At 39.3% G+C, this 27,498-nt stretch overlaps 1 protein-coding gene across 1 annotated transcript in view; it reads left to right on the top strand.

Annotated features, from left to right (window-relative positions):
• Positions 1-27,498, top strand: part of LOC118420611 (breast cancer anti-estrogen resistance protein 3 homolog) — a 49,586-nt gene that overhangs the window by 11,328 nt on the left and 10,760 nt on the right. Inside the window, exons 3-5 of the mRNA XM_035827456.1 lie at positions 7,462-7,579; positions 15,641-15,761; positions 19,608-19,752. Coding sequence (XP_035683349.1) covers positions 7,469-7,579; positions 15,641-15,761; positions 19,608-19,752 — 377 coding nt within the window. The 5' untranslated portion in view covers positions 7,462-7,468. The remainder of the gene's footprint in view (positions 1-7,461; positions 7,580-15,640; positions 15,762-19,607; positions 19,753-27,498) is intronic.

Below are 27,498 nucleotides of genomic sequence, written 5' to 3' on the forward strand. Positions count from 1 at the left end.
TTGGTTCGCATCTTCTTCATTTAAACTGTAATTTAGTATTTGTAAAGGACTTAAAATTCTCTTCATCATATTGGCTTGCTGTATATTAAATCTTAATGCATCCCATATCTTCTTCTATGAATAAAGTTTGACAACAATTGTCTGACCAAGCAAAAGATTACTAGAAAATTAACCTCACACAGGTTTTGATTATCAGTGATTTATCATCACACCCATCCATTAATCTTTTGTCAGGAACTGAAGTCTAAATGCCCTTATAAGATGTCATCTTTCCTTTATGGAAAATCTCCTGCCTAGACAACCAGATGGGTTGTGTTTATCATCCAAACAAAGATTCCTCCATCATAATTTATCTTATTTATTTGGGCTAATGATAATCCCCAATGTGCCCACCCCCCTCCTCCATCAAATCTTGTCACCACTCAATCGCTATCAGCTGGCTTGAAGGTTTTCACAGGTTTTTGAGAAGTGTTGCCGATGTTGTTATAACTTATATGCTGGCAGGAGGTAGTGGCAAGCCCAGAATTATGCAAAACCAGGCAGGCAATGGTGTACATTTGTGATATTGGTAATTATGGTAAAACCCAATTAAACGGCATTGCCGGTATGTGCAAAAAACAAAATATTTTGATACCATCTTTCTTATCACCTTCATATCATGGCTGTATTCAATTAGCATGATTTTCCCAAGTAATTACAAGTAATTTTCAAGCTGTAGAAGATTATGTCTAAAAAGTCTCGAAATGTAATTTTCATAAACAGCATTGAACTTGAAGATATTCATTAGTGTCTTACATTACTGCCTGCTTCTTATCTATATCAATAGAAAGCTTTGCCATAAGGGCTGTTTCTGTGAACTCAAAGCTGCCCCCCTCTCCATTACCCAAATGGTTCCTCCCACCAACAAACATTGTTGTAACACATGTGGGTCGCACAGTACAGACCAGCACACTGCAGGGCCTGTACTGCTGCAGGGAGCCACTGGGCTAGCTGTCAACTCTTCCCCATGTGCACGTGCTGAGTTCACTTCCAAAGTCAACTTTAAGTCTGCCAGGTTGGCAACATTTCTTCCTTGAAGTCATCTAGGGAATTCTCTATTGGCTTTGGAATTCTGTCGGTCTTCCTAATCTTTTGCCAGTTTTGGGTAAGTGCAATGCATTATTGTATTAATTCCTAAAGTATCTACTGTACTTGTAGTAGATAGAGGAATGTGTTGTAATTGCTTGTAGGTTCAGAAGTTGATGCTTTTAATTAGTGGTAGTACCTTGACAAGTGTCTGCTGCAGTTCACTGCTTCTGTACTGTGTTCCCCCTGAGGAATTTTCCTTGTTGACATGGTAACTGGATAAAGGAACTTTCAAATGGTGGAAGGGTTTTTATCAGATGAGTAGTTCAATAAGAAAAGTTCCAGAAAAAGCTCTAAATGGTGGCTGTGTTTCCAGTGTTCAGGCAGGTAAACTGTTGTGTTGGTCGGGAATGTGGAGAAATGCTGGTATCTAGAGTACTGGTAATCTGTTTGCAGTATACCTGTTTATCTTGGCTATTTTGCTTATCTGTGTAGCCGTCCTTCCTTACCCTGCAGATTTGTTTTGCCCTGAGAGTGGCACTCCACTGGTCCTTGTTTATGCAGGGCCATGCGCCTACATGGGATATTGAAGTAGGCAGCGGTAAATAACATCAGTTCTGCTCTGTCTTTCAAACATCGGGGTCTTTGTACCACGGAAAACCTCACAGGATGCAGGATGCTAATTTGTATGTTTTCAAACTCTTCACTTAATTTTTTTCCTTTCACATCAAGTTGGATCTTTTATTGTAGGACCCTGGCAGCTGTTATGATTATGTAAGTTTGTTCCTGCATTGATTTTAATGGAAAGATTTATGAGCTTTTGTCTTTTCTTGTTAGTCAGAGTGGTTTTGCTCATGCCCACCGCCAGGAAGGTCAGTAAATGGGGACAGAAATTTTTGCTGGGCACACGTTTTGAATTTGAAACATGCCCATCTGTATAGTAGGAGTATGAGCCCCCATATTCATGGTAAAGCTTTGGAAAGCCAAGTTTTTTCACAGCTGTGTGTGTTTTCTCTGTGTAGCAGTTTTGTTTTTCTTCCTTGACCTTGAGTCTTGAAAAGGTATTGCAATTTGTGATAACATCTGGAATCCATGGCAATCGATCACTGAAAGAACTTTTTGAAAGTTGCGCCCAAACATGTACAGACTACAGGGTTCAAAAGACATCTTTGATCCTAGCTCCTTTGTAGCGTGAGCTGTTTTCATCTAGCCTGAACTTGGCTTAGACAAGTTTGAACCTCTAATGTTTGATCCAAATTATTTCCATGACTTTCCATCAGGGGATCTCTCTTAATGTTAAACATCACTGGTTGTTTTGCAAAGATAATTGTTTGAAGACTTCGTTTTATGAATTTGAACTAAATCAAAGTAGATGTATCTTATTATTTTGACATTCATACATTGAGAAATGTATGTTTTTCTACTACCATAATAGTGGATTTGGTTGCCACTTTCCATTGGTAAATTTATTACTTTCTGGCCATACATTCAGCACATGTCACAGTTTTATGGCAATTTACACTAGTGCAAAAACAACTTGTGATCTGTATTTTATGATGCTCCCTTGTTCAAGATTGTGATAGTTCATTTTTCCCTTTTTCACCAAATCCAAAGTGGTCTGTTGGTTCGTTATCAATCACTAAGTGTCCTCCTGATAGCTGGTGGTTAAATGAATCAAAGGGACCATGAGATGTGTCCTGACGACTCCATTCAACCCAGGCTGGTGCCAGAGTAATTCCTCAGTCTGGCCCAAGTGGAACATAATTTGTAAACCCAGCATTTTGCTGACCCTGTGGTGTTCAGGTCTGGTCCCCCATCACAGTAGGAAGCTGAAAACCAATACTTCTGTAACCCCAGGAGCCAGCATGCGGCTTGTGCTAAAACCAGGACTGTTCCAGGTTCAGAGTCCAACTTCAGAATTGTCAATCCACCTCATGGATCAACGTTCTTCCTGCTGTAAGAAATTTGTCGACTGACTGACAAAGAAGGACAAAGCGCTACTTTGCACTATTTTGTTTTGCATTTTTTGCAATATTTTAACCTATGCAAAAATCTTATTTTACAAGTTTTGGTGATATGTAGAACATTACCAAATGTAGTAAATAAAGTATCTTGTTATGTGAAAGAAAACTTCAGGAAAGGGCTTTCCAGCATTATCTTCCACTTCTGTAAGCTTCTCCTATTGGGTCAGTTATGGTCAAAGTGAGTTGAGTCTTAATCAAAATGTATGTTTCTGACCTATAGAGAAGAGATGCTGTCCCAATCCAGTGGTGACCATTTGTAGTCCAGTGCCAAGAATTTAAGTGGTCTAAGTTGACCTTGCACTGAGCAGCTTAAAAACCCGTTTGAAATTGAAATTGAAAGAAAAAAGTCAAAGAAGACTTCAAGTATTTTAAATACAAAATTAGATTGTGAAAGGAAAGAGGAGAAGCAAAATTTATGATCCACCTCCCCAGTGAATGATTGCCTGTCCAGTTTAGCCTAAGCAGCCCTCCTGGTGTGCAGCATTCAAACCTCTTTTCTTAAAAGATCTGTAACATCGCAAAGAAAAAAGGTAATCAAGTCTACAAAAATCTAATTTTGATAGGAAAAAAGGAAAAGCAAAGTTAAACATCCTCCCCAGTCAGTGATAGCCTGTCCAGTTTAGCCTGAGTTGTCCCCTTGGTTTGCAGCATTCAAACCTCTTTTCAAAAATGATCTGTAACATGCAGAGAAAAAAGGCAATCAAGTCTACAAAATCAAATTTTGATCGATAAAATGGAGAAAACACAATTTATCGTCCTCCCCTGATAGCCTGAGCTGTCCCCTGGTGTGCAGCATTCCTGAGAGACTGGTTCCCAGGGGGCGGGTCACTGGCCGCATAATCTGAACTACTTCTCCTGAACAAATCCTTCTGTCAGGGTCCAACAGTTCTGTAGATCCTATTTCATGTCAGACATTCTGCACAAGTCACAGTGTGGGAGAGAAAGAAAAGTGGAGTATGAGAGACCATGGCGGTCAGTTTATGACTGAAATGAGCATTGAGGTATCATAATCAATTAGCGCTAATTAGTATCTCATCCTGAATATAGGTATGAAACCATGCAATTGATTTAAATCCCTTGTTGTTTTGTTTGCTCAAACTACCAGCAATGTCCAAAGTCCCTAGATTTAGGATGAGGCCTTGTTCCAGTTCTTCTGCTCCCAGTATGTCCTACTTCATACCTGTAGTTTTTGTAGCGCACCAACCCTGGTATCTGAGTACATGCAGATTTTTGCCCCAAATGTTTCACAGTGTGTAGGATGTCATCCACACATCTGACTGTTAACCTCTGTGAAGGCATTTTTCTCTTATCTTGTTTAGGTTGAAAAAAAAACTACCAGTATTTTCTTTAATGGGTCTATCCTGTGCTTGTTGAAAAGATAAAGGTTAACTAATTAATTGTCATTTACATATATATGATACTACCCAGAACTTTTTACATTGACCCAATACTTCATATATCATGATGCTGTTCATAGTTAGGAAGAAGATCTTATTCAATATCTTCTGTTTTTCCAACCAGCTCATCTAGTATCTCAATGGGGGAGCACAGGTTTTATTTTTCCTCCATGCCCTGATTACGTCGGAAGGAATCTGGTAAACAAGTAATCAAGTCATTAAAGTTGTGTGGCCTTACAGGTGACCAAACCAGTAGTGTACTCGCAGCTGTTGCTTGTACAGCACTGCCTCTCCAAACACCTCAATAACCTACAGGATTGAGGAGCAATCAGCAAATGATACGTCTGGCCATTTTTAGTATCTCTCAGTCAAGTAAGAGGGTCTGCATGGGGGGTCTTGGTAACGCTTAACGGTGAATTCAGGAGGCCCGGTAACGGTTAACGGTAAATTCAGGAGGCCTGGTAACGCTTAACGGTAAATTCAGGAGTTACAAAACATAACACCGTTGAAAGTAACATTGACGTGCTTTCCTATTTATACAACGCTAGAGTAGTTATATCAATGGGGAAAATATCCGACTAATGACAAAGCAAAAGGTGCCCAGAACCCGGAGGAATGACAGGGGCATTGTCCATGACATCTGTAAATTGACGGAGGCAGAGTTCCCGGCCCGCCACAGAGACGGCGGTAGCAAATTTCTTATGGGGGGATTGGACTATTGTGAGTTTCAGCACCTGGAGCGCCGAAAGCTCGACGCATTCCAGGGGGGTCCGGGGGTAATCTTAAAATCAAGACCCTCTTAAATGCCGTTTCCTGCATTTTCGGCAAATTTTGCCGACTAAGCTAGGTTGATTTTGACATTTTCATCAAATTACACAATGATTATAGCTTTCGATTCTACCCCCAGAGCCCCCGACATATTTTACCATTTCGAGCTCAGAAGGCACAGGACGTTGCAATATAAGTCCGGGAAAATTAAAATCTGGACCGTCTGAAACGCCATTTACTGCATTTTAAAGGACACATTTTGCTGTAAGACGAAGCTAAATTAAATGACATTTTATTAGAGAGAAAAGTTTTTTGTGCCTACCCACGCCCCACATATTTTCACCATGTCATCTTGAGCGCCAAAGGCACCAGCCATCGCAAGGAAGGTCCGGAGAAACCTCATTTTGTGCATTCTAGGAGTACTTTTTGCCCGAAACTAAGGTCTCATTGATGTATTACTCCGCTAGTGGGGACCCTAAAAGAGATCCGAGCCAAAAATGAACGGCTGCACGGACGCATGTTTTTAGCGGTGAGAAATTCCCTTTTAGCCAGCGGAACTGATCTCAAAAGTTAGATTGGTGAAAGCTTATTTGTAACTGAAGAAATTAGCAGGTAAAGTTTTGCAGCCGCGCGCTAGGTCGGAGGTACACAGTCGTGGGTTCTGAGTGGTGCGGTTGTACAATAGCAGCGAAAAAGTGCCTTTTGTGGGGATTGACTAATCGTAGTTTGTAATTGCTATAAAAAAAGTTCCTATGTATAGTTTACATTGGCAATTTTTTCCCACGATATAGGGTAAATGTGCTTGACATAGAATGAAAAATCTGCTGAAATTTCACGTAGCTTCATTATGAACGCGCCCATTTAAACCACGAATTAATACATAGAAGTCTATGGGAAGAAGAAACTCATCAATGAGACCCTAAGCTAAGTGTACACTGAAATCTGTATGAGTGATAAAGTTTTTGAGGGCGACGCTTCCGCAACATATTTTACCCTGTCCAGAGCCGAAGGCCGGGAGGCTCGGAAAAAATTCTGAAATCTGGACCCTTTGAAACGCCATTTCCTCCATTTTCCGGGGTTCTATCTGGCATTTGACTTCGTGTATAGCGGGTTACGAAGAATTTCTTGGTAACGCTTAACGGTGAGTTCGGGATAACAAATAACGGTTAACGTTGAATTAAAACGACCAATAACGCTTCACGAAGAATATACCGATAACGGTTAACGTTGAATTAGAGAGGGTCGGTAACGATTAACGGTGAATTAAAATGGCTCGTAACGCTTAACGGAAAAAGGCATGCAGACCCTCAAGTAAGCTGAAGGCTAGTGTGCAAGTGGTATTGGTACTGGTAGGCAGTTGACCCAATGATGAATTCATTTTATTTTTTACAGAACCTTACTTAATAGGAACAATGCATCTTGAGTTGTTTATTTCTGTGATGCATTTTACCACATATTTACAAGTTGTTTACAAGGCTATGTATGACAACACACAGCTGTATACAATACCCTGAACAAGTAGAGATCAGTTATTCTCCAAGCAGAGGTTGAGCCACAGAGATAGTAGTGGTGAGAAGTGTGTCATCAAAAATCCAGATCCAAGACCCACCCTCTGCTTGGAGAATAGAGTTCAGTTATTCTCCAAGTGTTGGTTTGGTCGCAGAGATAGTAGTGGTGAGAAGTGTGTCATCAAAAATCCAGAACACTTCTATTTGCACAACCCAGCCTCTGCTTGGAGAATAGAGTTCAGTGCCCCGAGGCATGTGAACTATGCAGGATTGTCCCCTGGATGCAGATGAGTACTGATGTGATGACCCTGGGTCCCTCCATGGGAGGCAGGGCCTGTCTTCACCTTGGCTGGCCTCCAACAGTCTTGGGTTTTCCTGTGGCATGTCCTACATAGGATAGAGCTGACTTGCTGTGAACATGATATGTTGTAGGACAACAAACACCTGCTGAGCCCTAGCCTGGATTCTATCGTATTATACTATAGTTAGTTTATGTCCCATCCAGGGCTGTCTCCAGGACCTGTACCTCTGTCCTGGGATGTAAATTTGCTGGTGGGGATGGAAAAACCTGAACTTCAGTACAGAAAATTGATGAAAATTGATGTGCTTTCATCAGCTTAAAATGACAGATTTTACCTGGAAAATTAACAAAATTGGCCCCCAACATATTGATCGTAAATCTTAATCTCTATTCTCCAGGTGGATCATGCTAACCACAGACTCCAGCATGACTTCTTCACCCAGCATCCCAACATGGCTGGACTCTCTGGGCCTCAAGCAGTACTCTGATCTCTTCAGCAACTACAAAGGGGTGGAGGTAAGTTACACTGCCTTCTTGTCTTTTATAATCTACATAATTAAGGGTAAAGAAGGGAAAGACCTAGTAGGTACTGCTGCACTTTTCCCACAACCTTGCTCCAATTGTGTTAGCGCTCTGGTGAAACCTTATACTCAAAAACATCTTTAAATTGTCCTTCAGTTACAAAACCATATGCCCATCTCCTTCCCCTCTGACCTGAAGTTGCTCTGTGGAAAGACTTGAAGAAAGGAAAAGATATCCAGAGAAAGCAGCAACACTTACACTTTAAACTATCAAACTAAAAGTCAATCATGGTGTTCATGATAAAAGGTAGCTGTGTGGCAGAGAAGATTTAGGACCAACTTATATTTGGAGTCTGTAACCGTTAACTTTTGGAGCAAGAGCAGAGAGAAAGTAAGAAAGACTAATTCAATAATAAACATGACCTATTTTCATGATACTTTATCACATCCCCAAATGAGCCTTGATTGTTCCCATGGCCTTGTTAGCTCAAGGAGCACCCAACCAACAAATCTGATTAAGTACTTAAACTGCTATCAAACTTCACTCACACATCTATCACTTACAAAACTTGTGTTGCATAAACTGCGCCATTCCCACCCCTTCAGCGAAAGAACCGAAGAGATTTGTTGAAGATTGAAAGCGTACAGGTTGCTCTGGTACTACCCAAAACTTCCTGTACCGTGCAGTTCCAACATGGGTGGGCTGAGGTTCACAGCCATTTCCGCAGTTTTGCATGTTTCTTGTCAAACAAGAAAAGTTGAATGATGGACAAAGCAGAATTCAAGAGTTTTTATCCAGACTGTATTTCTTCACCTAATCTGTGTGTAAGAAAGGGTTGCAGGTTTTAGGATAGGACATCAAAGTCAGTGGTTGCTGAAAAGAGCTTGCCAAGCCTTCAAACGATAGTACGATGTACAGTATCTTGATACTGTACATTGAGCATTTATAAACAATGCACATACAAAGTACTTGTCATCATTATGAACATTATGTACAGTAAAGCTTAGACTAAGATAGACTGGGACAAATTGCCTTTTGCCATCTTTGTATAGCCTGGATGCCAGACTGTTTCCAGGGTCTATGCAAAGGCTAAATTTTATTGTGGCCTTGTTGGCCCTGGACCTAGGGCCTGTGAAGGCCCTGGAAACAGTCTGGCATCCAGGCTAGCCTGCATACATAGGGATGGTATCAGGCAATCATTTTCTTTAGGCACAGATCTTCACACATGGTAGCAGACCATATCTGACTAAAAGTCTGGAAGACTTCTTGTTGTTATTCCAATTAAAAGGGAATTCTAGCCTTCCTTCCTTCCTCCATATGGGGCCAACAATGCAAAACCACTGGAGTGTTCAATGTTGACAATACTGAAAAGACAACAGTGGGCCAAATGCAATCAATCAACCCAGTTTGATTGACAGCAAGACTATTATGGTTTGCATAGTGGGGTCTGTAGGGGGTGGAGCAGAAGAATATCAGAGGCTGCCCAAGCAATATTTGAAGAAATTTCAATTATGCTTTTTGGTCAAGTTGCCCTAGATTGATAGTAAAGCCCAGTAGCGAAGGGACCCAGAACTGTAAGGTCCCACACTATAACTGTATAAGGGCAGGGTGCAGGAAAGGGGGCAAATATTTCCAGACCTGGTACCTGTTCCCATGGTCTTGTAAGGCATGTTGGGAGGATGAAGTCAGCTTTAATAGACAGGCTAAGAAGACTAGAGGTTTAGGTAAGTGTGTTGGCTAGATTGCAAAGTATTACATTTCTTTTTTGAAGAGACCAAGATTTTAAGTTCAAATGGTGTCACGCTGGTTTGATGACATTGAATATGAGGCTTCCAGTGCATGTGCAGCATCAGCCTATTGCTAATTATTCATGGCAGTCCAGTCAGTTTTATTAGAAACTAGTCCTAGATGCCAGCCTTTGGGGCATTCTTTTCTAGCACTAGACATATAAATGTGCCACTGCCAGTCCAACTTGCAATGCTTGAGTTCTTTTTGTATTTTATCATCCTCGAAAATGTCTCTCTGTGTGCATGATTCTCCCAGTTGTCACCAGGCCTATTCAGCCAGATGAAAACAAAAATTCTTGCACATTGTGAGGTTGAAACAAAATTCCATGCTCAATGTTACGGGGGTGATGACCCATAGAATCGTGTCAGAAGTCTTTTGTGGCTCATGAAGTTCAAAGAGTTTCCCAAGAGGAACAACAGATAAATCAGGGTAATAGAGGTGGCAGGACGTCAAAGGGATTGTTTTGGGTTGCTGGAGGAGGTCATGGTTAGATGTGACATGGAGATAAGTGGGAGATTTTTATGGGCTGCGGTCAGAGGAGACAAAGAAGATGTCACAGATTTATTGGTGAGCTGTGGTCAACAACTGTGACAGTGAACTTGGGCGGTCACCCTTGATATGAGGATAGGAGGTTTGAGAATTCGAGAAGAAGAAATTACACGGTATATGGCAGATGGCATTTAGTACTGAGGTCATGTAGAAGATGACATAAAAATCTGCTTTTTAAAGTAAAGATATCATTGTGATATTGAAGCATGCTAATCAAAAAAGTTTGGGGCACAGAAACTTCAACTTCAAAACCCTCTTTTGCTATTTTCTGATTTTCTGTGCATATTTTTCTAGATCCATAATGATTATGACACATCCTTTCACTTTGCAACTAGCGCTTTTACAAAGGCTTCATTGCAACGTTTCTATTTGTGCCAGGTCAGCACCAGGTTGTTTATTGTTGCACTACTGACACCAAAACTTGTCAAAATATTTTTCATAGATTGGTGAAACAGTAAATACATAGAAATGACAAAATAAGCCAGCAGAAATATGTCTATGAGCAAAACAAAATGGGGTCAAAAATGACCCCATACGGTCAGATTCGTCGTAAAAATGTAACGGTCGGATGAGGGTTAAGTAAAAGTTTCTTTTCAAGAAGTAGGCCAAGAAGTGCACGTAAATGGTATCCATAAAATAAAGGTTGTGGTCCTAGGATGAACAGCCACATTACAAGTCTGAGGGATCAGCAAAACACTTTAACGACTCTCTAAAATGTGTTTCCTGGGCCAGAAGGTGGTAGTTAGCAGGTTGGGTATTTTTACCTGGGTCAGAGGTGGTTCAAGGCAGTTAGGCAGGTCTGTCACACATGGGAGATATAGGGCACGGCCATCTGGAGCTGTGGTGAGAATAGTAAGTTCAAGGTGAAAAGAAGATTTAATGGTGGAAAAGTAGTTTTTTAGATGGAGACAAGTTAATCAAGGGTGTGACTTTGGTATTTGTACACATTTAGATAGAGCAGACCTGAAAAAATCTCATGAAAACTCTTGCTAAAAAACAATTTGAAGTGACATTTAGATTTGCATAAAATGTTAAAGTTAAAAAATGATGTCAAACAAATGGTATGTCAAAGGAGTTGCTTTCCATCTAAATTTGGTATGAGAAAAGTTTGAAGATATTACACAACTGCTTGACATTGGTGAGCTGAAAGCCAAGACGATGGTAGAGAATTATCAGAGTGGCGACACTTTTGTCATCTCCCACACAGCTGCTAGATCTACCACAGCTAGGCTTACAAAACACACTTTGAAAAGTCAAAGTCTCCAGATCATAAACTTAGTAGTCACTTCACTCTTTCAGTTGCACTGGTCTGGTAAGGATCAAATGATTTTAGGAATAAAGGGTTAAAACTGATTAAATGTTGTTATCATAGCTCTCTGTAACTTTGATTGTCATTTCTTCGGCATAGTATTGTTCTCTCCAAGGAGGTCTCTCCAGTTCTGAAGGCTGTGCTTCTCCCATTAGTAAGACTAAGGAATCCACGTTTTGGTATTTTTTCAAAGATACGTTGTTTTTCTTCCTGTAAATAGCTCCACACAATTCCTTTAGCAATGTCCCCACAGACATCAATAATCCACCCATAAAACCCTGGCATACTTGTGCCTTGCCCCTTCACCCTGATCCTATCCACATGGAAAACTTGCTGCTTTTCACAAGGCAGAAGGAAAACCAACACTGTACAGTCCTCAAACAAGGCTGTGTGAGGTGAGAACTGGCAAATAGGTGGGAATGGTGGGGTGACATTTTGTAAAGGCACCCTGCATAGGTTTATTGACTCCTCAGAAAACCATATTGTACACTTGACTGACTTCAAGATTGTTTTCAAAAAGAAAAACACACTTTCTTCATTCTTTTGTGCTAAACTAGTATCATTTCAGAACAAGAAAGATATGTTATTTTTGAGCCAGCTGGAATAACTGTATTTTCAGGCAGTATGATTGACCAAGGACATTACCAGTATATACTGCTTCGGCAAAGTAATAACTAAGTAATTTGCCCAATTAGTTTCTCAGTGTATCAAACTGAAACCTGCTGTACAGAACAGGGACTGTTGTAGAAATTAAGGAAGTAGCCCACAACTTTTTGTTGTCCACGTCAGCTTGTTACTGAGCCTTCCTTTGTAGCTTGTGTACAGAGTTAATTTGTTTACAGATTTGCAGTAGGTAGAAACATGTCAAGTATGTCGGGCATTTTAAGCTTTTGATGAAAGTTTTCCAGATGGGCATAGAATTTCTTCTGATTTAAACTTGCATTTGACATCTTACAGTATTTAATTCCTTGACAAATTTGAAAGGAAGAATAGCAATTTCAGGACAAGAGAGGCAAACATACTACATACATGTACTATTACCATAGTTCACATGACTTTGAGCTCAGTTTGCAGTTAGCAGCTGGACAGAAAATTTGCGGAGTCTCTTATTTTCAGTAGCGTTTGCCTATTGAATACTTATTGACAGCAAAGTGCTAACAACATGTGGCTTCCACATTCTCCGCATGACACATCCTGATTATACATGGATCTGCCCACTTAGGCCATTTACCTAGTAGCTGTAAACAAGCCTGATTGCTGTAAACAAGCGAAAGTGTAAACAAGTGAAAGTGTAAACAACCAACAAGGATCTTTGATGACAACAGGCCCGAAGCAGTTCTTGGAAAGTCTAATCCAAATTTCTTAGAACATACCGGTAATAGAATACAGAAAATGTCAATCCAAGACAGGGCATAGACAATTTTTTCTTACAAATTGAACTTGAACTTCTACCATCTTCATAGCTACATGTAATATAGACAATACCAGTTGCAAACCTGGAATTGCTTTTTCCTTCAATGGGGGGTTATCCAAACTGGCTTAAATATTCATAGGAGATTGATCAATCATGTTTTTTTTTTACCTAACAGAAAATAAAGACATGTGTTGACTAACTTTAGCATGAATGAAGTCAACTCCTTTGGGTGCTTCTGTTTTTCTTCACTCTCAAAAGAGGTGGCCTCCTTCATTCAGCCTTCCCAGTGATAAAGCATGTTATGTAAACAGCAGACATCTGCAAATAGATTTTCCTTTTTGTTCCAGGGTCTGGGTAAAAGCCTTGTGTCATGGTTTTGTCATAAAGCTGAGTGCTTTCTCAGGTTCAAACGGCCACTTAGCCAGATGGTACCAGATGTGTTGGGTGGGGGGAGGTGCTGTCATACTGCGTTATGAAACTTTGATTGCACCTTGTGTGACCTTTTGTTGTTGAAGTATGCTACAGTAGGTAAAAGCTGTACTTTAATAACAGAAGTACGATGAACAATTGAGGACAATTACTAGGTTTTATTTTCTGTTATGATCTGAACATTGTAAAACAAATATTAGCCTTTCATTTGCCCCTACCTTTCTGTCCATGTGTCTGACACCTCCTTCATTGCACCTCATTTGCAGTGCTCCATATGACACTTCATTGAATGGTCACTTAATGGCTGTTTGCTATTCACATGCTGATCAGAAATTTGTAGGTTAGAAAATTGAGATAGCTACAGCACAGCTTGACAAGTCCCTTCGGACAAGTTCAGAATTTTGCCTCCATTCGTTCTACTGAAGACTAGAAGTAGAATATTTCATTTTGCTAGACAGTCATTTTTTGCGTGAGCTGCAACAGATACCGGTAGGAATGATTCAAGGCAAAACTACCACCCTGACTCATTGTTTTCTTATTCATTCCTACCAAACTCCCATTTCCTCATTTCCAAATATGATTGTGCAAGTTCAAAATTTTGCCTATGTTCATTCTGAAAACTAGAATGTTTCATTTTGCTAGGCAGTCATTTTTTGCATGAGCTGCAACAGATAGAAATGATTCAAGGCTATGGTAAATCCATTTTGATAGTTAGAAATGATTCAAGGCTATGGTAGATCCATTTTGATTGTTGAGGCTGTTTGAGGTTTCACCTTCCTTAACCCTCAAACCACCGTATGGGGTCAAAACTGACCCCAGGCGTATATCAATGTGTCCCATTATGTCATTTCTGGTCGAAAACAAATGTCCTTCCAGGAGTTTGTTTGTACACATGTCCTATAACTTCTTATACGTTTTTACCGAGATTGGCTAATTGTTGATTAAGTTATCCTCGAAAGTTTATGCATGGTCCAGTGGGGTCAAAATTGACCCCAGCATTTTTTTAAACAAACTTTTGTTACCCACACCTAAACTACTTATCGTAGGAGCACGAAATTTTCAGAGAATGATGTACATGTAAGCCAAAATTATTGTACTAACTTTTGTGCCATTATCATTTTATATGACGACATTATGACGTCATCTAGGTAATGTCGGCCGCCATCTTGGATTTTGACTGATGACGTCATAAAATTAGCATTAATTATCAATATTGAGCCATGAAATTTACGTTGAATTTTATAAGATGTGATAAACAACTGTTATTTGCCAAGAAAACCTTAAAGCCTAAATGTTTAATACAAAATTAGAAAATTTCGTAATAAATATGCATGTCAGAATTACGTTGCCATGGCAACATGAAAAATGATGAACATACTTTGTTCACTGAAAATGTTTGCTATCAACATTTTCTAAAAAGTTACAAAGTTTGGTGGCCCTAGCATAAGCCATTCAGGCGCAATACGTCATTGAAGTTGGTACAGGCATCAAAAACCTCCTTCCTGGTCTGAATAGCGTTGGTGTAAAATGTGGTCCTCATGATCTTTTGCATAAATTATGACAATAAACTAGAAGTATTCTCACCTAATCATGTCAGACTATCCCACATAGATTAATGAAACTATACATATATACAAATCACAAAAAGAGTCACACAAAAAACTGTATTTGTACAAAACGTTTTGGGGTCAGTTTTGACCCCATACGGTAATCTACGTCACAAAAAAAGCTACGGTGGTTTGAGGGTTAACACTCACCTTTCCCACCCACCTGTGCCTGTTTGCCCACTGAAAGCCCTGAGTGCTGAGGAGACACACAGGAGCAGTGGAGCATCAGATGTTCTCCATCCACAGGTTATGGGGGATTAGGCTCAGACAGAGCAGGATTATGTAGGGATTACACGCTGGGACATGGACATGAAACTTGATCCATGTTGGATTTTACATATACCAATGCCGGGCAAATGGAAATACATTAATCCCTACAGTTTTGCCATTAGGCGTCACACTGATGTACACAGAACTGTTTTATGGCATGCAATCCACAGTAGATCCATGTTTTCTAACATGGCTGTAATAAATCCTTGATTTAATGATATTCCATTATTTCATAATCCCCCAAGCAGATGAACATGCAATGTTGTATTTTCTAGTAATGATGCTTATCAAGTGTGTTTTACTTGTTATCTGGAAAGACAATTGAACAATGTAATGGGTGTTTGGCAGGAATCAGAAAACAATGTAAAGAACAGCTGATAAAGCCTTTACAAAGTGGATGTATCAAATACTGTGATGTGAATTGAAGTTGGTATTAGCTTGCCAGATCCAAGCTTTACTCTGTTCAAAACTCTCACTGCAAATATTACAAATGCCAAGTTGCAATGGTTAAATGGAACTCATGTGACAAAGTTTGCTATCAGACTTATGTTTGAAACTGTTTCAGCAGTGTACTTCCTCTCTTCTTGGTAACATTTGATCTGAGAGGTAAGAGTCAATGGTTGGGGACTCATACATTAAACTGTCGGTGATTATACCTCATTTCTTTGTTGTTTTCTTGTCCTCTGTAGTCCCTGCTGGTGCTGTCTGAAGCTGACATAAAGAACCTGGGCGTGAACAACGGTGGCCACCGGGCCAGCATCGTGTCCAGCCTCTTTCTCATCAAGCACCAGAACAGGAGACGCTCCAGAGGTAAAGGCAATTAACATTAAGACATGAGTTTTCTTTTACACAACCAATTTTTCTCACCTGCTGACGTTTCGAAGTCTGTCAGACATCTTCCTCAGAGCTTCTAACTGGAGTTCTGCTTCTCGCCGCTATATGTAGCTGATGTAGGTGGCAATTGACATTAGAAGATTTGCCAAACAATAGTTACTTTTAAGCTTAAAAGCAACTTGATATGAGTTTGGAAATAGTCTGACGTTTGATACAGCATTCCCAGTCTTTCGTGAGTGACACTGAATAAGATATGTTGAAGAGCAGGTTTATTACCAATAACTGCAAATCGATGTATAAATGAGTTGAAGGTCGACTTCTCAAGCAACTTCTGTTGTTTACAAATAAACACACATACACCTTACATGCACCCAAAAGCATGACCAGGGTAAAAAAAAGAAAAACAAATTCCTAGCTATAGCAATCCCAGGGGACTGAAAGAAGTGGACAGACAGTGGGAAACTTTAAAAGTGTGGGAAATATTCCAAGGAAATCCCCATGGAATGCAGAAGAGGAGACAGCCAGAACTGTGGTGACAGTAAGATCTAAGGGTTGTCATAGTTCGTCTTAAGTCGTCATCACCTATCCTGGAGGGACCCCCTCTCAGAGGAAGTGTCCTATCTTGCATTTCCTTGACTCATTTAATTCTTGGGAGGTTCACAGGAAACTGTGACGGAAAATAGTTTTGAAAGATTAATTCATATCGGCCAATAAACCTTATAGGCTCGTTCTCATTTAAATGTCGAAATGCTGTCGCCTGACTTTACGCCTTGATATGGAGCAAATTATAGACAACCGTCACTGTTTCCTTCATTTTTCCACAACCCCAGTAATGTTTTACAAAAGATGCACCACAACATTCGCATTGGTTGATGGGTTAGAAGATTTTTATAGCCACTGGTGGGATTTCACACCCTAAAAAATGACTGTCGCCAGATAAGAAACGAAGAATTCAAATAGTAGCCAAAAATGTAACAATTCAGTTCCCGGAATGATTGTTCGGCAGGTGAAACCAGCTACCCAGGTCCTCTGCCCGATCACGTCAAATCGCTCCTGTCACTGATCTTGGAGGCTGTGTGAGGTGGTTTATGCCTGTCGCCAGATTCTGTAACAAACGTTACCACCACTAGTACGATGGTTGCCACGGTTATATAATGCACATATAAGACTAGAAATGGCCATTTTTGTGACGCTGTACAGTTTTTCTGGCTTTCTAAAGAAAAAAGAAAGGGTTGTTGACTGTCATTTGTATCCCACATTGCTTAACAAAATGTTGTACATAAATGACTGTAACAAACGTTACCATTGTTCGATGCTGTCTAAGCTTTCTATTTGACCTGGTGTAAAAAAGCTGCCCACTTTTCAAATGTCCCTAGGGACATCCACTTATACCTAAATGATGTAGTCAATAGGGTAAGTCCTTTAGAAGAAAACAGGGTAAAGTCTACTGTTGTAACAAACGTTACCGGTAACGTTTGTTACATGCCCTGTAATGCATTACCAATGGGACCGAAAATAATAAGTTGCCATTTTTTGGCTATGGTTAAAAGAGGAATTTTCCCCAACAACCAAGTAGTTTTCAGTGAAAATAAAGCCGTTTTATTTTTCGACCAAAAAAATGCCATTTTCGACATTTCAATGAGAACGAGTGTATAGTGAGTGTGTGAGTGAATTTTCTCTTGTGTTCGTCATTCAAATTTTGTATCATAAGTATGTCACCAGTAGGACATGATCTTTGAATCTGTAATCTTTTGTACGAATTGAAGAGGAAAAGTCTCATCTGAAAACATTACACATGCCTTTTTTAATGTATCCAACGTGAGGTCACAAATCACAGTTATCTGTACATAGCTCTCCAACCTGTCTCTTGTAACCGTCTGTTTTGGCTCCATTTCCCGGATGCTTTAAATCTTGAACATACCAGTTTTGAAACTGGAATGTGCTGCCCAACCCTTTCAGCTTCCCTGGCCAAATGTTTGCAAAAATCTGTTTTACATCTGTGTTCATTTAAAAAATGACTAAACAATGTAACGCTGTTGTTTTACATTGTCTAAATCACACCGATACATATTTTCAAGTACATACCACGTAATGAAGTTTTAAGCATAAAATTATACTACCGGTATACTTGCATATGTTGTGCACAGCATTTGTTGACCAGGTAATTCTAACATTGTGTGCTTTCTTCAAATTTATTGGTCCTTACCAGACTAGCTATGATGTGATAGTCTATGTCCATGTGAAGTTCAAATCTTGACCAAGTCAGGTGACAGTATCCTTAGTACGAAATAGCCTTGAACTTCGCATAGCAAATGTGACCCCACAGCGATAATCCTCCCTAAGAATGTGAACTATTTGTAGTACAATGTTTGTACTTTTTCTGTCAACACTCAAACAACTGACTGTGCCATTACTGATATTTTCCCTGCAGTATGTCAATGTGTCACTAGGCGGTGCTCATGTACTGTACTGCAACCTGACTCATCTGACTTTGTATTTTGTACCTCAAAAAACAAAACTGCCTACTACCATACCACATCAGAATTCAAAGTATATCTAACATTGGTTAAATTCATGAAAAATATAGATTCTGCTCTAAAAGGATGGGCTAGTTTTATCAACTTCCAACTTCCTGATGATGTCACAAAGGAAGTGACCAATGACAGGCCGCAGGTCCCACAGGTAATTGTATCCCATGAGACTTTATCATCATTTCCAGATCCAAAGGAAGTAATGACAGGTTACCCAGACCCTCCCTTTCAGAGGATGTGTGAGAGAAACCCTTGATTCTATCTTACACTTTGTAGGTCCTAAATTAGTCTAAGTCTTGACACAATGTTTAGTTATTGTAACTTTTTTGGTTTCCAAAGCTTAAGCAGAGTTTTTTTTACCCTCATAAGATTGTTTTGTACACATTGAAAGCAAGATTTATGGTCTAACAAACCCCTTTTAGACCCACTGGTGATCCCTTCTGCAAAAGTCAGCACATTCCTGGTGTTCACATCACATCCTTGTAACAACAGTTTGTCCCAACTACTTCCTTTGCACTTTGGCTTTATCAAGGAAAGATCAGAAATTGTCAAACTCTAGAGGAGGTACCATCTTTATTTGTGGGACCTCTTTTCCTCACAATGACCATTGCTGATTCAAAAGGAGAGGATTCCAAGAGTCATTATAGAGGTAAATTACAGCTGATATACAATTAATTTGGTCTTACTTTTAATTGTTGATCAACACAAGTAACTTTAATACAGAACAGTAAAGTTGGGTTGACTCAATAATCCTACACTGTTTAAGTCTTTCACTATTATTTCTGCCAGCCATGCACTTTGAGTATATCTTGTAACATAAGATTTTTGACAAGGCTAGTAGGGGAAATGTTTATGATTGGAACAACAGAAATACCGTAGAAATATGTAATATGTAGTCTAGTCAGAAAACGAAAAAAAAGTATTCCAACTTCTTGTATGCCATTCAACTCTTCTTGTTATTTTTTTTGTTCTTCTGTTTTAGAAAAGTTGCAAATGCCCTGACATTTTTTTTTAATTCTGTTGATATTAGTCTAATTAGAATGTTTTGGTTGGAATGTGTCACATTGTTGATATAACAGTGTCCTTGACACAGTAATACAATTTGATCGATTTTATTTGCAAGTTTTTCTATCCTTTGCAACAGTTTATTTCATCATTTGTATAAACTGTGTACTGTCCCTGTTAAACCTATAGTCCATGACCTACAGCCATGGAATATCCCCTGTAGTGTCACATGTCAGCAGTACCTGTGCCCACTCAACCAAGACTTGTTTTCTTTGTGCCCTGCCAGATATTTACAAGATGCACTCAAGCTCCCTCCCCAGAGCCCTGCCGGCCAATCAGAACTTCCTCCTGCCGTCACATGACCTGAAGATAAGGCGAGCAAATGGCACCCTGCTGTCCCAGCGCAGGCAGGGTGGGAGTTTGAAAGAAAAGTAAGTCCGACTGTTTGCCATGATCTTATGACTTGTAACAGGTGTTGGGCATTCAATTCAAACAGTCAATAAGGAAAGGATGCCACCAAGATTTGCAGTAATAGCATAGCAGGGTTGGAAAAGTCGAATCTTTGGACCATACGGAACAAGGTTTGTTGTGTTAAGCTGAAGGTAAGTGATCATTATTACTTTACATACTGTTAATTATTAACTGTCCATTTGTAGCCATAATCAAAGGCTTGACATATGGTGAATAATACATATTCTAACTTTGGACCGTGAGGTGGTACTATGTATGCTGCAGAAGTACAAGTTGTCCCCGTAATTTGGGTGGTCTGCTGAGAACAGTCTCTCTCCAAGACAGCCTGTGTAATCCATTATACGTAAGGAGACATGCCCCTGTGTCTTGGGTTTCCATTAAGATGCTGCAGTCAGGAAGTTAAGGAAGGAAACATTCTTGCTGAATGGAGCTATTACATAGTGTGACTAACACAAGGTCACTGCAATTTGTAGAGGGCCCTGTGAAGGTTAAAGGGTGTCTCAGGTTGGAAATTGAAGTGTTACTGTTAGACAAGGGGAACTAAAGTGTTTGCACTAGCACACAGGTGTAACCTATAGTTGTACAAACAGTGATGGGATTCTGTTGCAACAAAGGGTTTCATAATACAAGGGTAGCTCTAGTGGGAGGGGAGGGGTAAAACAGTCATCTTTGTTGTGTCAACAAAATTCCTTCTGGGAGATTGTTTTAATAGTGATTGACAAGAAGGCAGACCTTAAAGGTATACTCAATGCCTAATAAAGGGTTAATAATTCACTACAACAAGATCTCTGGGTCAGATGGTCAGCTTTCAGAGTATTGAGGAGACTGAATCTTTAAGTTTTCTTTTCAACATCTTGCTTGCATGACTGACACTGCCATCATAAACAATAGTGATATCTAGCTCATAATTGATTTCTCCAATGAAGGGTAAACTGAACATGATATATATATATCCACCAACACGCATCATGACCTTGCATGACCCATGATGACATCACTAATAATGTGTAAACCTGTCTCAGGAGAGGAAATATCTCACCTATCTATGACCATAAAAGGAAACATGTCACAACCTCAAGGCTTCCATGAAACAACAGAAAAACCTTCATGCAAATTTGTCTGTTTCACCCTTTCAATAATTTTTTCTATCTCTCATTTCCAAGTCAGAGAAAGTTGTGAAACTCTATAGAAACGGGACTACAGACCCGTTGCTTACATTGATTAGCCTACATGACATTACAGTTCTGGACCATGTCACAGGCCATATGGCATGTATGTTCACTGTTAATGTAATGAACTGTGCCTTGCTAATCAATCTAAAAGAACAAAATCACTCTCATCCCTGTATCCTGATGTTAAACAGGACTGATTAAAATTTAAGGGTTAATAGTTTACATGAGGTAACCTTGGTAAACTCCAAAACAATGAGATGTAACCCATCTGGCTTGGCCTTTCTTCCCGTTTCCTTGACTGTTGATCCCAGCTTGTGCATTTGGGTCACAGTTTTGAGAGAAAGTATGTGCGATATTTGCCACTGGCCTGAAGGTTATCAGATAAGGGGAAAGGGCCCGACCACAAATTGTTGTGGGTGAGAATGTCCTCCACACTGGAGATAAAGCTTGATGAGTTGAATTGCAAATTGCAATAACTGTATCTTGATCAACATGAATATGTTATTGCACAAATTCAAAATTCTGTGAGTACAAAACCTCGTGATTAGAAAGGTAGTTTAATATATCATAAAATTCACTTGTCATTCTTGCACAAAGAATTTTATGGTATATACTTCCGAAATCAAATACATTGTATTTCTTGAAAAACACTCACACACACACACACACACACACACATGAAATCGCCCGAGGTTTCTTTTATTTTAGGACCTAGCCGTACAAATTGCGAAGTTGTGGTAACTTCAACTTGTCCTGAAGGGAAGTTGTTTCCCCACTTCTGAAAGTTTCTTTTAGTCGTTGTACATATCAAGTCCAAGGTCTGTTTCCACTTTATAGAAAATTCCTTAGATTGTTGGATTAGTTCAGATAAGGACGAAGAATTATCTTTCAAATAAATAAATTCAGTAGAAGTAAAGTTGGCCTTCAAGTGAAAACAGGTGTAGGCATTCCCCTTATGTCATCAGAAAGTTATTTGATGTCAGTTCCTTGCTGAGGAAGGAAGTTTGTTAGATAATACCCTCAGACAACCAAACTGCGCTGTTTTGTATCTGAGCAAACCCTTGTGTATCCTTCAGAGGGAACTGTCTACTGGCTACTGCCATCTCTTCGTTCTTAGACTTATGCTTGAACTGAAGAGTTAGATTTTTAATTTGAAAGGCAAAGACAAACTTGTGTAAAGAATTTGTCCTTGATTTACAGAAGGAGCTTTTTTATGGTCAGTAAAGAACAATGACTTTTGTATGGTCAACTACAAAATAGAAATTAATCCTGGAAATTCTACTTACTTTATTCTGTTCGATTCTTATGCTATATTGATAACAATGTCAAATGACCCAGAATTCCCCATATCCTGCGGTGCAGTTCACATTGAACAGGACCCCCTGTCCTACAGTCTTTTGTCCTTTTGTTATTCCTACCACACCTAACAGGTTAACCTCAGCGCCACGCCCAAGCACAATGTTCAGATCAAATCCAACCACACCTTTTGTTATGACGGCATGGATGATTGACAGCTGAAAAGGACAGCTCAGTCACGGATGTGTCGACTTGTTCTTTTCACATAACTTTTGTTTTGTTCACATTGAGGTTTCCTGTCAAAGTTCTACAGATTACCTGGAACTGTTCCATACAATATTGTGAGGGGAGTATAATTACCATCCAAGTTCACTTGAACGTAAGACACACGTCATACAGAAAATTGAAGCTTGACGCATGTTTGTTTTGCACCAGCCTGACTCTCAGGTAGCAGGACACTGCATTGTGCTTCTGCACATTGCGTGTAGGCCCATTATTTGGTACACACCCCCTTCAATAATAAAATAACAAAACTCAAAGGCACTAGGAATGAAAGAAAATGTGTGTTATAAAATTTCTTTGAATATCTGAAGAAGTTTGAGAGAGATATAGCATCTTAGAAAATAAAATGAAGGCCTTATTGTTTAAACCGGGTCCTGTTCAAAGAATACTAGCCAAACAAAACTGTTTTGTCGTTATTATGCCAGCGGTATTCTAGTCACAACTCACCTTTGACCTAGTAAAGCCTCATAATCCATTACTCTAAGCTCTCCTTGTATAGTTCCTTTGCATTTTTCAGTGACCACTTTCATTGCTACTAAATTATATTGGGTGGATGATATTTGATTTGATTTGATTTATTTATTGTTGACTGTTATCATCCCAGGGGGTCTATACACATGTATTTACTTTGTATGATTGCTATATGGCTCCTACAACTTTAGTACAAGTCCTGGAAGTGCCAGAGAATATATCAAACGGGACTGAATAAAGTGCTAAAATGCAGGAGATCACCAGTGCTAAAGGAGACTTGACAGCTTCAGTACAGTATGTTGGCTGACCTTGTGATGTGACACATGTTGAGAGGTGACCTATTTCTACACCTGTGTCTCTTCCCCCTGCAACTCATTTGCATATACAAGATAAACCATTGTGGCAGGTGTGAAAGCTACTAGCATTTACAAGCACATACTAAATCATTAGTCATTGCTGGTTATCCTTTCCATGTTTAACACTTTTATAAAGCCTGTTCCCCTCTCACTCTCAGGAAAGTTAGATTACTATAATTAGATACAAGGAGCTTTTATCAACTTGGTTAGATATTATCTTTGCTGGTGTAATCTGTGTGGGAGAATTTTCTTTCTGCTGAGAACAAACATATCTAGATCCAAATCTTTTACTTTGTCATTGCTCTAGTTTCCTTCTTGTCAGTAATTCTGTTTTGAAAAAAAGAAAACTGATTAAACCATTTTAAAAAATCAGCCCACCCCTACAGGTGTAAAGGAATGGTTTAGCCCTTCCTGTACTCTTCAGGCCAGCCCTTCCCTTTGTCGTTATAAAACAGGTTCCGCAGGTTCGTTTGCAGCTGATTACTTTAGTGTTTTGGCGGCGTCAGACGCTGTGCACCATCATTCAATTGTCTCTGTCGGATCAATGGATGGGTGTATTACAGCTGTGCTTACTGTACTGGAAGGTGTGGAAAGATACTAGTAGTAGAAAGTGTCTGTGTCTGTTCTCCGCTGGCGCTGTCTTTGCCGTGTGACAACAGTTAAAGGTAAGGGAAAGTTAGGGGAGGTTTTTGAATTATGTTTGTCTGTTGTTGTTGCATAATCAGTTGTCTGTATTCTCAGGTGTTGTTGTTTGCGTTATTACAACTGTAGGAAATTTGAAATAGTTTTAAAACTGGACACGAATGTTGTCGATACCAAGAGGGTTGTTATTATGTTATCAGGGTGTAATCTATATCATTGTCATTAGGAAGGTAGTAATTCTGATAAGAGCAACTAAAAGAAGACAACTGTCACACCAATACCAGCACCGGTGTTCAGTTTCTTGAGTCCTAATCTTGTTCATAAGCACACACACATTTGAGGCATAAGCTGTTAGGACATTGTCAAGTCCTGGAACATATCTTTACCCTGCCATGCATGGATGCTCTTGTTTTTGGTTTTCTGCTACCGGATCTAATGTGTATGTGAATTCTATTGGTTTCACTGGTCTGAAAGGCATGAATTGGAATACTGCTTCATGAGTATTATGTACAACTTCTGTTGTCACTCTGAATTCCATATACATGTGTATTGAGTGCCAGTCTTTGTGTAGATTTCCATATAGAAGTCTATTTGCCAACTGACTCTGTAAGCCTCTATTTACTTTGCAAAGCAAACTGCCCTCCCCCTCACACCTATCCCATTATTTGTAGTATTAGCACATACTCACCAATGTATTAGTACTTGGGTGTGATGGGCATGACAATGGCCACCCCCTCTTGTGGGTCTATAGGCTATAAACATAATACAGTCACAGGACTGGTCAAGTATCTTTCCATACAAAAAGGTAAGAATACTGTACTTTCATGCTAACATCCTCTGATTCCTGACACTATTTAAAGAACAAGAATTACAGTAAGCTGTTGACAGCTACATAAAGAACAGGTCCATGAACCAGGTGGAGACCAGATGAATTTCATTAGCTGTATAAGGAACCCTGAAGCCATAGTGTCAATCAAAGTTTAGCTATCATATAAAAACAGACAAGAAAGAAGTCAATGAACCAACAATAATTGACCAGTTGTAGATGTCTTGACATAAAAGATACTGGATATTCCAGAAACAGATTTTCATCTCTACCTAAAAATTTTCCCGATAGCTTTTAGAGAGAAAATTGTAATACATGTATAATGTTTGTCTATAAAACATTCATAAGAGGCTTTCAAGTCAAAGAAGATAAGCATATCTTTTTGCTCATCATGTAGTTGTGTATTCATGCACATAATTTCACATACCTTTATCTTTTTGTCTTCATAACATTAAATTTTAACATTAAAGTTTGCCGCTAGATACGTAAGCCTCACATTCTGAATAGTGGTTCCCAAAAGTACCATAAAACAAACCATCTGGAGAAGTGTATTCAGACCAAGCACCATGCCTAATGAAGGACCATACCCACTGTTATACGGTATGGCACATAATGCTTGGTCACCTAGCAACACACATTATCATAATGCATGTGATTCGTCATGAGTACCATGGTGTAACGTGGGAAGCCTCACTTGGTGAAGATTCCAGCAGAGGAGCAGGAGGGTAAACTTGTACCTAAAGATCATATATGGGTGAGAGCTGGCAGTGTCAGGACTTTTCAGTGAGAGGATTTGAAAAAAAAAGCCCTCATCATCCCCAAGATAATGATTCATAGGAGTATCTTCAACATGGCTTGGTAAGTTCTAAATCTAGATATTCTTTTATGCCGTCAGAACATACTGTATTGTTCAAGTTTTTTTTTTTATTATTGCTTTTTCTATTAGTTTGTTTTTACTCTTTTAGAACAACTTAGTACAAAAACAGTAGAAAGTGACAATTCTATGGATTTTTTTACCTAGAGCAAATTTTAGCAGCGTAGAATATCACTATCAGTTCATCAACAAATGGAAATTTGAATTTCCAGCAAAGCATTCCTGAGGGAACACTTGAGTAGGCATCTAATCTACGAGAAAATTCATCTGAATCAGTCAGTTATGTCTTTGAGGAAAGGAGAACTGTACATGTATGAACTACACCCAATATGTCTTCATTCAGGAAGGTTGCTAAAGAAGAAATTGTCATTGAATTTGTCTTATAGATATATCAAGTGAAAGTAAAAGTTACGTTTTGGTCATAAATGGTTGAGATTGTCCCTCGAGATATGATGTATTAAAAACAAAAGGCCTCCGCAATCATACGGTATTGTTATTATAAGTCAGAAAACCATGTGAGGGAGCACTTTGGGACCATCACAATCATTGTCATGTTATTTGATAGGCTTTCTCTCAAGATTAGTCCAGCATTGAACTAGAATAGAAATGCTAAAACAGAGGTGTTCACTTGTGAGCAGTCATCATTTCAAACTTTCAAAGGGTTACCCACATTGTATTCAGGTAGGATGAGAAATATTGATTGCTTAATGTTGTCAATTTTATTCAAAATTTTATCACAATACAGAATAAATAGAATGCTGTTAAATGTATTTTGATAGGCTTTGATGCTACAATGTACATTGGTATAAAAAAGTAAAGTGTTAGTTAACACTTTTTTATCAAAAGCAGGGAAAAGCAGAGCGAAAATTGAGGCCTCAGCAACACTGGTATACACACCCAATATGTAATACCCCTCTGTAATGGTCACTACCTGTGGCTGGAGCATCCCAATGGACAATTTAGCCATCCAGAGAGAGCCCCGTGTAATTGAGACCAATGGAACATACAATCTGCCCATTAGGTATGGAGATAACTAGTGGGGGAAACTCAGGCCTGGGTAAGAGGAAATGGCAGGATTAATGAGGCAAGCCATTACCTGTTGTTAGGAGATGGGCCTGCTGATTACCCCATCATGATACAGGTTTTGTGCCAGGATGCTGTGTTAACTAGTGGACATATGGTATCCTAAGGTTTGGGATATATTATAACGCTATTTGCAGCAAAACATATGATCTTTAGGTTGCCTTTTGCTTTGAAGCCTTGTCAGATTGCTATGGAGATGAAATGACCATATGTATCTGGAATCATGGATCTGCATGTAAACTGGACTAAGTGTATTATAGCTGTGGTTATTACCAGTAGATTTTCTTCTGTAAAAATACAATATTGCCTCTGGTAAGTTTGTCAAAATGTCATGCAATATTACGATAAGAGAAAATGGACCTTGATTCTCCTTAAAATTTGTTACGGAAGGATTGATATTTATGAAAGATTTACATGATGCACTGGTTAGTAAGTGGTAATGTGTGATCTGATATGATTTATCAGTTGACCCCACATCAATCAATGAATCAGATAAATTTCTGTGCTTTTATAATTAGTACGAAAGAAATTAATTCATTTCGTATAGCCCTGCACATGCTGTTTCGCAGTTATTCGATCCTGTTCAGAGAGTCAACTTACAAACGTGAATGTGGAGCTAGAACAGGTTCCATACTTGACCTTAGCATTGCACAGGATGTTGACAACACAACTGGGAGGGCGGCTTACACCCCCTAAACATGACG

Source organism: Branchiostoma floridae, chromosome 8, assembly GCF_000003815.2.
Source record: "Branchiostoma floridae strain S238N-H82 chromosome 8, Bfl_VNyyK, whole genome shotgun sequence".
Classification (NCBI taxonomy): Eukaryota; Metazoa; Chordata; class Leptocardii; order Amphioxiformes; family Branchiostomatidae; genus Branchiostoma; species Branchiostoma floridae.